Source organism: Eleutherodactylus coqui, chromosome 6, assembly GCF_035609145.1.
Source record: "Eleutherodactylus coqui strain aEleCoq1 chromosome 6, aEleCoq1.hap1, whole genome shotgun sequence".
Classification (NCBI taxonomy): domain Eukaryota; kingdom Metazoa; phylum Chordata; class Amphibia; order Anura; family Eleutherodactylidae; genus Eleutherodactylus; species Eleutherodactylus coqui.
In genome coordinates this window covers 240,070,899-240,082,863 of record NC_089842.1, presented here as the reverse complement: position 1 = coordinate 240,082,863, position 11,965 = coordinate 240,070,899, and the positions used below count along the sequence as shown (strand labels likewise).

The following is an 11,965-nucleotide window of genomic DNA, read 5'->3' as shown; positions in this document are numbered from 1 at the left end:
CCATCACTAACCCCCTTCTCTCTCTGCCTCCCTTCCCCCTTTCCTAACTTGCTAAGTGAAAGTAAAAACATACTTCCTAATCTTTGTCTAATATATAGGTAACAGTCAACCAATAGTGTTAACATCTAGTGAGACAGCCTCCTTCGTATATAATTCTGTGTACAATAATAAAGATTAATTTCCTACATACCCTGGATGTCGTATCAGATGTTGGATCATAGCACCATGCACCGTAATCTATAAAACCTTCTAGATGCAATAGATAACTAGCGTACCATAAGGCAGCGGGGTCTAGGGAGAATGAAGATGCGGTCAAATGTGGCTGTAGCTAGTTATTTGAAATCTGGAGCACAAGGTAAAAGATATATGGCATTTACCCTAGTGCCGAGTGAAAGAAAAGCACTTGATTGTTTCAATATCTCCCAAAGACTATGAAGCCAAGTTACTGTGTATGGTATTGTAAGGTAGAGGACAGTACACTCCATAATCAAATGTGGACTCTGATGTAATGTATGTTACTTTAAGAATTTATTGTTGGTCAACCACACTTTGCTCTAAAGGGCTCAACCTAGGTTAGAGGTATGAGCCGAGTAGCCAGGAAATAGGCAGTCTGTAGTTGGTAAATAGGTCATCCCCGCAGGTTGGTTTACAGTAGCTGATATAAAAGAGGGTGTGTGGTAATTTAGAACAGTCTAAGGGAGATCTCGAGAAAAGAGGGAAAATAAGAAAGGAAGGAGTGCTAGCAAGAAGGAGCAAGAGCTGAGTAACAGTGCAGTGGGAAGGAGAAGAAGGTGAGTATCCAAAGTTGTCTAATATCTTCAGAAAAAGAAAAATGAGCTAAAGTAAAAGAAGAGTTTCAGCAAGCTAGAGAAGGGAGACAGAATCAAAAGACAAGATAATGTAACTGAGAAGCATTAGAAGAGAAGCTTTGTAATTAGAAGAATAGAAGACAGAAAAGCAGGAGAGCAAAGCATAGAGAATAGAAAGGATTTGCATGCTTATTTACTGTTAGAGAGCCCATCAATGTTAGGATGTCTGTACTTCATGCCTGAACTTGGTCAAATCACTGTACTAGAGCTGACTAAGAAAAGTCTACTTAAAGTAAAGGAACGCTGATTGTATTGACACAGCTGGAAAGTCCCTTTTCTCCAAAGCAATAAATTTTCATGTTTTTACTATTTATTCTGCCTCCTAAAGTCGCTTCCCACCACCGAACACCTGCAATGAGGTACCACACTACGCTTCAGGGGAAAGAAATGTTTTATTTCTCCTATTTTTGTATTCTTATTTTGTTCGGCACAGGCTTTGGCGTGTGTATGGACTGGTGTAACATCTTACCCTGCCCAACTTCGTGAGTAGCACATCCAACTAGAACTGACAATTACTACTTTGTAGAATAGCATCAGAACGAATCTTTTTCTTGAAAAGGAGCAGTGGCGCCACCGCGACAACTAGTTTCTTTTCCGCTGCTCGCCCTCCTAGGTCTGGTCTGGGTGGCCACACTATTATAAGACTCTGTGGTAAGTGTGAAAAGTGTATTATTTAAGGATTAAAAAAAAAAACAAAACATAGATTGTAACCGAAAAAAAAAAAAATCATAACAAATTCCTAAAAAATTATGTTTAAACACAAAAAATGGGATTTAAATAATAGGCTGTTTTCTGATGACACTTTACGTTTAATGTCAGAACTGAATGAAAATATAAACATAGAAGTCACCAAAGCAGTATATTTCTTTTAAATTAGCAAGATTGGTCACCGAAAAAGAAATGTTATTAAAAAAAAACTAACTAAATTAACCTTTATTACATTATACTTAAAATATTTAAACAAACTGAAAACATATATATTAAATCAGACGTAGACTTGGTTATTGATTAGAAACCAAGACCCACGCTGCACAACCCAATAACAGCAATTGTGCTTTTGCCAAGGGCATCCACAATCCACCCAATCACATTTAGATATTAGTGTGAAATATTACTGATAAGCCCTTAATTTCTTGTTACAGCAGAATCACTAAATTGGAGGGGGGTGGGGGTTATTCCCTTTTAATTAGCCTGAGAGCTGCTTTGCTTTACAGACCAATAGTGATTCAATCCATGAGGTCATAGGCAGTGATTATATTTCGCCTGTGATATTTCATTTATAGTGTTTCCACACTACCCTCCAATTCTAAATGTTCTACACAATCAAAATGTTGTTTATTAACCCTTCATTCACAGCCGCTACTAAAAAAGAGAGTAACCAATGTGTTACCATCTTCCACATCCCGCAAGCCATAAGAGAGAAATAGTGACCAAGGGGTAGAGACAGTAGGAGTATGCTACTTGATGAATAGAGCACACTCTACTCCACCTATAGCCTCTCTTACATTCACAATTAAAGAGGTGGAGGTGAAGGGGTTTATTTCTGAGCTCAATCATCACAGCAGACCACAGGACTGCTACTTGATCTTTAGAACACACTTCATTGCCTCCTAGTCCCTTACCCCGCCCCCACGATTTATAGTTAAAGAGGTGGAGAGGAAGGGGTTAATTTCTGAGCTCTATCATCACAGCAGACCAGAGGAAACCAAGAGTGTGCAGAGATAATTTTTAGAACACAAATACCCCTTGGATTACTTTCTCAATCAGAAATAAATATAGAGTAGAGAGTAAGGGGTTAAAGCACACTGAGACCGTTAGTGCCGGCACAAATGTGATACTAATGGCTCCAAGGTGACTGCCAGTATGAATTTAATAATGCACATATTCTGTGGTCTGTGTTTGCAGGTACAGTGTTGGAAGGGTTAATGCCCCCTTATATCATGATCATCGGCGCGCTAGTGAACCATTCCTTTTCATATCCCGTCTTAGAAATCCCCCTCCTCATGATTTCAAAGAGGGGGATTAGCACTGAAATAACACAATTAGTTCACTAAGTGAATTTTCTAACTGACTAAGGCGGTACTAGCCGCCAGAATGAGGAACTGACTTGCTGGGAACCGTTGTAGCCGCCCGATCGATGGTTCCGGGCTGCCGGCTAGTCACTGCACTAGACTCTCTTAGTGGATATTTTCCCTCACTAATCTCCTTCTCATCGACGCGTTTCTATAGGCTGCATGGATGCAGGCTGTGTTATCAGGATGAATTCAAAATACAGCAGGAGCGGCTGTGATAGCTGGCAGCTTTCCCTGATAGTAAATGCAGCACATTACACACTAGCAGCCGTTATATGTGAAAAGCCCGTCCTTCCTTTTTTGACAGACTGCTTTCCCTCTAATCCCAGATCAGTGTTGTCCTTCTGGACTTCCTCCTTCCACATGTCATGATATGATTTGCAGGGTAGTATGTCCCATGTGCAGGTTCAGCACCGGACAGCTCCCCTGCTAATTGCAATGTCTCAGGGCTTCAGTGAATAGATCAGCACTGGACAGTTCCCTGTCAGTTACATAACAGTCCAGCTGTGTTTATTATATATATATTCCAGCACAGCATCCAATCCATAAACATATTGGGGACAGATTGTGATGATCTGTGTTACTAATAACTTAGTTTTAGAGAGGAAGGGAGAGCGGCAGGCTGAGGGGGTGTTGAGGCAATGCCTTAAAGGGATCATTATAGTTAGTAATTGCAGAAGTCTATGTGATCATTTAAAATGTGTCATCTGGTCAGAGTCGGCATCTCTTCTTTACAGGAAGGGAATATAGTGAATCTCGTAGTGATAAACATTATGTGACACTTGTCAAATAAATGACGTAAAGGATATCTGCCCATTCAGGCCTTTCGGAGAACATCTTTGTAGCCTCTATATCCACATACACTCCTTTTATAACAGTTTCCTGTCACTATTACCCCTTCTACTGTTGCTCCTTATCAGTTCAATACCCTGAAACCTCAAAACACTTGGGTCATTATCATGGCACTCCCTGACGTGGCTAGGAATTTATCTGAAACAGAAATAAATTTATTAAAGAGAGTTTTTTCATTTGTTCCAACTAACAAATATAATTCTTTTGAGTGGATAAAATATATTGCCCTCTTTCTCCGAAAAATAAGATGGAGAAAATAGTTTGCTACCAAGGGACAAATTAGATGTGAGGAATTGGGTATTGACCGTGAGGACCTGGAAACCCTAGACCTTTTGAGGAGCTATCTCAGAAAGGGGAGATGGCCCTAGGCTGAGGTCCTTTCACGAAATTAAAAAGTAAGAGCACTAGTTTGCCTCCGTGTGGAGAATGTCCTTATATCAACATTTTCGAGATGTTGGTGACTGAAGAATTTGGAAAGCTTGCAAAAACAATAAAGCACCCAGAATCTGTCAGGTGAGGAAAAGAAAACACTGTCATGCCTAGAAAAGGACACAAGCATTATTGTGAAGCCATCAGATAAAGCGGGTAATCTGATGATTATGGGACGACAGGAATATAGGGAAATGTGTCTCAGGATACTGAGGGATACCACAAAATATGGCATTTTGCCCTCTGACCCTACAGATGGCTTCATTTCGGATTTGAGATCTCTGTTACAAAAGGCTAGGGATGAAAAAATTCTGGGGAATAGTGAATACGAGTATATTTGTCCAACTGTTCCCCAAACAGCAACTTTTTACTCACTCCCAAAGTTTCATAAGGGCCTTACCCCCCTAAAGGGACGGCCCATAGTGTCGGGGATAGATTCTCCGACACAGCGGGCAAGTGAATATATTCATACTGTGCTCAGACCTTTTGTGGAAATTCTACCATCTTACATACAGGATGTCACGACCTTGTGAAATGCCTGGAAAGAATTGTGGTCTCGGACAATACCCTCCTAGCTAGTTTAGATCTGGAGGCCTTGTATAGTAACATCTTGCACAGCGACGGTATTAACACTAGTTGCTTTTTTCTTGACCAGAAAGGTGTTTATATGAAACCACATAACACCTTTGTCCTTGAGCTGCTTAGATTCATCCTAGAGCATAACTTCATATTCACAGGGCGGTTCTTCCACTAGCTCAGGGGGACCACTATGGGGAGCCCATGTGCCCCAACTTATGCGTGTCTCTTTCTGGGCTGGTGGGAGGAGGAATGTGTATTCCAGTAGTAAAAGGAAAAATGAACGAGTCTAATCAAAATTTGGTTAAGGTTCATTGATGATGTCTTTATTTTATGTTCTGACACAGCGGTGGAATTTGAGGAATTTGTTATGTCCCTGAAGAACATCAAATTTTAAATGGTCACATAGACTTTTGCAATTACTAACTATAATGATCTCTTTAAGGCAATGCCTCAAGCCCCCCACCCCCGCCGCTCTCCCTTCCCCTCTTGTTATTAGTAACACAGATCATCACAATCTGTCCACAAAGTGTTTATGGATTGGATGCTGTGCTGGAATATATATATATATATATATATATATATATATATATATATATATATATATATATATATATATATATATATATATATAACACAGCTGGACTGTTATGTATCTGACAGGGAACTGTCCAGTGCTGATCTATGCACTGAAGCCCTGAGACATCGCAATTAGCAGGAGGGCTGTACGGTGCTGAACCCTGCACATGGGACATACCACCCTGCAAATCATATCATGACATGTGGAAGAGGGAAGTCCAAGAAGTGTGTTCTAAAAATCAAACAGCACTCCTGTGGTCTTCTGTGACATTTGAGTTCATAAATTCACCCCTTCACCTCCACCTCTTTAATTGTGAATGTAAGAGAAACTATTGGTGACCAGGGAGGAGTGGTGTGTTCTTTATTCATCTAGTAGCATACTCCTACTGTCTCTACCCTTTGGTCACTATTTCTCTCTCTTTTTTTGTAGTGTCTGTGAATGAAGGGCTAATAAACAACATTTTGATTGTGTGCAGTCAATTTAGGATTGGAGGGTAGTGTGGAAACACTATAAATGACTATCACAGGTGAAATATAATCACTGCCTATGTCCTCGTGGATTGAATCACTATTGGTTTGTAAAGCAAGGAAAGAAGCTCTCAGGCTAATTAAAAGGGAATACCCCTCCTCCCAATTTAGTGATTCTGCTGCTACCAGAAATGAAGGGCTTATCAGTGATATTTCACACCAATATCTAAATGTGATTGGGTGGATTGTGGATGCCCTTGGTGACAGCACAATCGCTGTTATTGGGTTGTGCAGCATCGGTCTTGGTTTTTAATCAATAACCAAGTCCCCGTCTGATTTGATATATATGTTTTGAGTCTGTCCAAGCATTTTAAGTATAAAATAATAAAGGTTAGTTTAGTTTTTGTTTGTTTTTTAAAATTCCTTTTTTTGGTTTCCTAAATATAAGCTTACTAATATAACATATTATTTATTATATTTTTGGTTGGTATTGATATTATGTTAATGGCTAAAAATGAATCTCAAAATGAGAAATATTACAATGGACCAATGAATAATAATTTTATTTAAATAGTGCCAACATATTCCACAACACTTTATAAATTAGAGGGAACATAACAGAATTAGAAATTACATACAGATTGTACAATAGGAGTAATGGCCCTGTTCACAAGAGCTTACAATCTATGAGAAAATAGGGGTGACACAAGAGATAATACTGCTTATTCTGTACAATAGTGCAGCCATCTGATATAAATAGAGTAATGTACATAAAGCTGTATGAGTCAGTGACGGACTGATATCTGTGAATGTACAGATATCAAGTGTATTAGGATGTAAGTTCAATGATGGTGAAAGTCATAAAGGCATATATTCAGGCAGACTTCTCAGGTTGCTTCTTCCCTCTTTAGGCCCTCCCTCTTTAGGCTGTCAGTCAATAGCTGAGAGCTGCCTCTAATTGGTCCCTGCACTCAGCCAATCAGAGGCAGCACTCACTTACCAATTCATGAATTCAGGAAAAAGGTGAGTATACTTTTTTTTTTTTTACACATTTTAGGATGGTTTTCAGGGAAGGGCTTATATTTTTAAGCTCTTCCCGAAAATTCATCCCGCGCCCGTCGGCAGCCCATTGCTGTATTGCCGGCTCCATTGAATTCAATGGGCCAACATCGTTCTTCTCTGCCACAGCTGTTACAGCTTTGGCAAAGGAGAATGATCTTTAAGTATATGTTCTCAATGGGGTCAGCGCTGCTGCCGCTGGCCCCATTTAGCGCACATATAGAACACAACGATGCGCAGAACGCAGATAGGCGCGTTCTGCGAATCGTTGTGTCCTATAATTTATCGCACATCCGCATAAAAAGCGGACATCTGACCAATCCCATTGCGAAGCATTGGTTCTATATCTACGCGGATTGCATGTGCATGCGCAAATCGCGGGAAAAAATGCCCGTGTGACCGAGGCCTTAATAATAGTGTTCCCTCTCTCTGCTGGTAGTTTTACCTTTATTGGGTTTTCACTTATTTAGCACTAGGGCTTTCTACACACTCTGACCTGTTTTGTTTTTGGTTGTCGCTTTGGGGCCACATGACCCATTGATATTCCATAACACTAGTGAGGATCTGTACCTTGGGAATTCTTCATTGAGCATTAACCTGATTCTCCTGGGTAATGCATTCCATAAAACTGTTGCACCGCAGGAACAAATCTTGGAGACAGGAGTAGAAGGTTTGAATAGTGGAAGAACTTAGTCTAAAATCATTAGCAGAACAGAAAGCATGGGTAGGACAGTAGACAGAGATGAGGGAAGAGATATAGGGTTGTGTAGCACTGTTGAGAGCTTTATGGAGGAGAGGGATTACTATAAATTGGAGTATGTGGTGGGGCATTGGTGTAGTGACTGGCAGAGTGTAGGCATCAGTGCAGTGACTGACACAGGATGGAGGCATTGGTGTAGTGACTGGTACAGGGTAGAAGCATCAGTGTAATGACTGGTGCAGAGTGGAGGCATCAGTGCAGTGATGGGCATAGCGTAAAGGCATCGTTGAAGTGATTGGCACAGGCCTTGGTGTAAAACAGAAAATGAGCATGGCTGCTGCAATCTGGATGAATTGGAGAGAAGAGAATCTAGGCAGGAAAAAAAACTGTCATTAGGGAGTTACAGCAGTCAAGATGAGAATGGATCAGGGCAACAATAAGAGTTTTTGTGGCTTCCACAGTAAGAAACAGGTGGACTCTGAAGATGTTCTTGAGGTGCAGGCAATATGAGCCTATGTAAAAGGTTGAATATAGGTAGTGAAGGAAAGATAAGAGTGAAATATGACCCTACTACAGTGATAGTGCTGCCTAGGAGTTATGGTAGTAACACATACCAAATTGGAAATATTAGGCTTAGGTACGTTTGCAGATGACAAAAACACAGTGAACAGTCAATTAACTTAGTATGCATTCTTGAATTAAAGTAAATCTGTAACTAGAAAGATTAACATCCAAATAAAGGAGTACTCCATGCAAAACTGATTCATTGTGTTATGCCTAGCAAAAGGCAATACCGGGCAGTGCATAACATGGAGATTCAATCCCTTTGTCATACACTGCCCCATCGGGCCTTTCACTAAGTATAAAATAGTATGTTAGTTTTTCCCCAAGTGTTCCTGTAAGAGGATGGTGAAATGAAAGATCAGGTCAGCTACAAAGCAGTATGTTACTGCTTATTTGGGGTTTTCAGCACCACATTTATGTAATTTACAGTAGGTTGATAGTGCTGTTCAAATCTTAGGGTAGGCCTAAGGTAAATTGAGAAATGTTTTAGGAAATTGAGATAGCTACGTCAACTTGAAATATCGAAAGAATTTTTAAAGCCAGTGCTCAGTGCCTTACTGTCCTAGTCCTTGACATCTAGTGTTTTATTGTCCCAAACCCTACTAATGTCCAGTGCCTTTGCTGGTGTTTTAGGATTGACTGACTTTTTTTTACATACTCTTCTGTATGGCCTATGAAAAATGTATCTGCTATAGCAGTCCTGGCTGCATACAATATATGTAGTATTGTAATGCCATTGTCATTTAAAGGGCTCAGTCCCACGGGTGCATCGGCATCGATGCCGATGCACCTGTGTGACTGACAGAGGACGGCCGTACCTGAAGACGGCCGTCTCTGTCTAGCGCTGATGAAAGAACACATGACCGGCAATGAAGCCGGTCACATGTTCTTCCCCCCGGTGCTGCAGAGAGACGTCCATCTTCAGGTATGGCCATCTCCTGGCTGCAGTAACATGGGCTCCAATGCACCCATGTGACTGAGCCCTTAATGTGTATGGTATTGCAGACATAGCTTTCATTCACCTGAACATGCACTGATATATGGTAGTACACTGCAATACAGCTGTCTAATAGTGAGGGTTCGCTTACTGAGCTTGCACAATGTGTATCTGTATAGTGTGTATATATCATATCGCTGTAGTAAGCCTGATTCTGGCAAAGTATCTATGCAGTAAGTTTAGTCATGTTACAGCATGTCCACAGGATGCATTGAGCATGAGATTACCTTAAAACTTTAGGATTGGAGGGGGCCTAAAATTCAACCACAACTCAGGGCCCATGGAAAACTTAATCCAAAATTTTAGGTCCCCCAAATTTTCCATGGAAACAGAGCCATTCTAGTCTATGGGTTGTGTCCAAAAATGCAGGATTAGGTGAATGGATCCGGTCTGCAATACAAGACAAAACCCATGGATAAGAGTAGTTTCTCAACAAACACAGACCCTAATTTAGTGACATTGTTGTCTATTTGAAGGACTGAAAAATAGCCTTTTTCACGTCCTTGTTCCTTATGCTATATATAAAAGGATTCAACATTGGACTCAGTGTTGTATACAGAATAGCAACTACCTTGTCTCTTTTATTGGAGTAATATACTTGTCTGTTTGAGTGAGGTTGTAGATACATGGACATAATTGTCCCGTAGAAGAGGGTGACAACGATGAGGTGTGAGGCACATGTGGAGAAGGATTTCTGCCTCCCTTTAGAGGAACGAATCTTCAGAATACTGGAAATAACATGGATGTAAGAGATCAGAGTCAACAGGAAGGCGCACAGAACGATAACTCCTCCTGCAATGTATATAGATAACTCATTAAGTAAAGTATTTCCACAAGCCATTCGTATGAAAGGAGGTACCTCACAAAAGTAGTGGTTGACATTGCGAGATTTGCAGAATGAAAGTTGAAATGTGAGGGTTACCTGCACAAAAGAGTTAATGAAGCAGGCACTCCATGATCCCAGAGATAACTGGAAACACAATTTTGTGTTCATTATGGTATTATAATGCAAAGGCCTACAAATAGCAGCAAATCTATCATAAGCCATGACTGCAAGTATAATACATTCTGTAGACCCCAAAGCTAAGGAGACATACATCTGTGTTGCACAACCCAATAAGGAAATACTTCTGTCTTTAGCCACAGTGTTCTTTAGAAGAACAGGAATGAGAGAGGAGGAGAAGGAAATGTCAATGATGGCGAGGTTGGTCAGAAAAAAGTACATGGCGCTGTGTAAAGTTGGATTGATCCTCACAGCGATGATCAGTAGAAGATTTCCTGATATAGTCATTAAATACATTATTAGAAATATAAGGAAGAAGATAACTTTTAGATGAGGGTCCGTAGACAACCCAAGTAAGATAAACCTATCAGTTGTAGTTTGATTTGACTGTTTCATAACATTCAGATGGTTCCATATATATAAGAAGTGAATAATAAGAAAAATTGCTACCAAACTACAATAAAATAAGAGACAGTCACATATTACCCAATAAAGATTGCCTAACATAAAAAGACTATTCTTCTGCAAAAGACCAAAATACACAAAAGGCACAAAAACACAAAAATAGTTCCTCTGCGCTCTTGTAAGATAAAATAATTCACTATAGAGGAAATCTCTCATATGTAGTGCTTAAAACAGAAAAACATTGGGCACTACTTGCAGTTACTCCCTATAAGAACTAAGAGGCAAGTCAGTAATACCCCAAGAAAGTCCATTTGGTTTTTTTTTTTTGAAAAAAACTGACAAAATAATTCAATGCATTTTAGAGCTATGTAGAGTGCCTTTTTCAATCATACCTTCTACAGGTTGACCACCATTCAATAATTACTTTAAGGGGGTGGCCAGCAGCCATTTTTTTTTTCAAAAGCTTAGAGTGTTGCACAATAAAAGAAGTCAAAATCATCTTACGGATCCCCTAATAATCTGGTTCCAACTCCTTTGCTTCACTTGACAGTCTCTGTGTTCCCTTCCTGCTGATTATGTTTTTTCTAACCAATTCTTGGACGCAGTAGTAAGGCACTATGCCCAATGATTCCTTAAAGATTATAATCCTTAATTAACAAGAAAACTTTTGAGTCGCAGTTTTCAAAGAATGAAAAATATAAGGTTACCCACCTCAATAAGAAAACCATTTGCTTTGTTGACCATTAGCCAACTTCTAATTTCTCAGAATTCTCCTAAAACTATATTAAAGGGACAATCCAGTGAAAACACTTTTTTCTGTTCTGCCCCCTTACTGGCTGTTATTGCCTGTCACTCTCTGAAGGTCTCCTCTGTGTATTGTAGCCACTTCCTTGCAGTACAACCCCCTGTGTGATGCTTATCAAACACCATCTTGAGGCTGAGATTTTTTACTTTCAGGTCCACATCAATCCCATGAATGCATTAGTGCAGCCTTAGCTGACGCTATACCATTTTTTGCCTGCTGAGGGACCAGTTTAATTTAGGTAATAAATTATTACCTTTTTATATTCGCCCAAATAAGCTACAGCTCATTAGTATACAGTCAGAAGGATGAGCTTTGATCTCCTCTATTATACCTGTCTGACAGGAGCTTTGTGATCATTATCAGTAACTGTGATAGTGGAGGGGTGTTTATTTACCCCTCTAGGCAGTTTTCAAAGTATGAATCATGTAACAGCTTCACAAAAACTGAGAAATTGACTAATATCATAAACCTAGCAGATTGAAGCTGCTCAGAACTAAGATCACATAACCATGTGAGAAAAAAGAAGCCAGAAGTTTCTGATAGAAAAAAAATAACTAACCAAAGTAGCACTAGTTCATTTATATATA

At 39.8% G+C, this 11,965-nt stretch overlaps 1 protein-coding gene across 1 annotated transcript; it reads right to left on the bottom strand.

The window, feature by feature from the left end:
- Positions 1-9,631: 9,631 nt before the first annotated feature.
- Positions 9,632-10,564, bottom strand: LOC136571943 (olfactory receptor 5AP2-like). The gene has a single exon (XM_066572561.1). The coding sequence runs from the start codon at positions 10,562-10,564 to the stop codon at positions 9,632-9,634; it is 933 nt and encodes a 310-aa protein (XP_066428658.1).
- Positions 10,565-11,965: the final 1,401 nt, after the last annotated feature.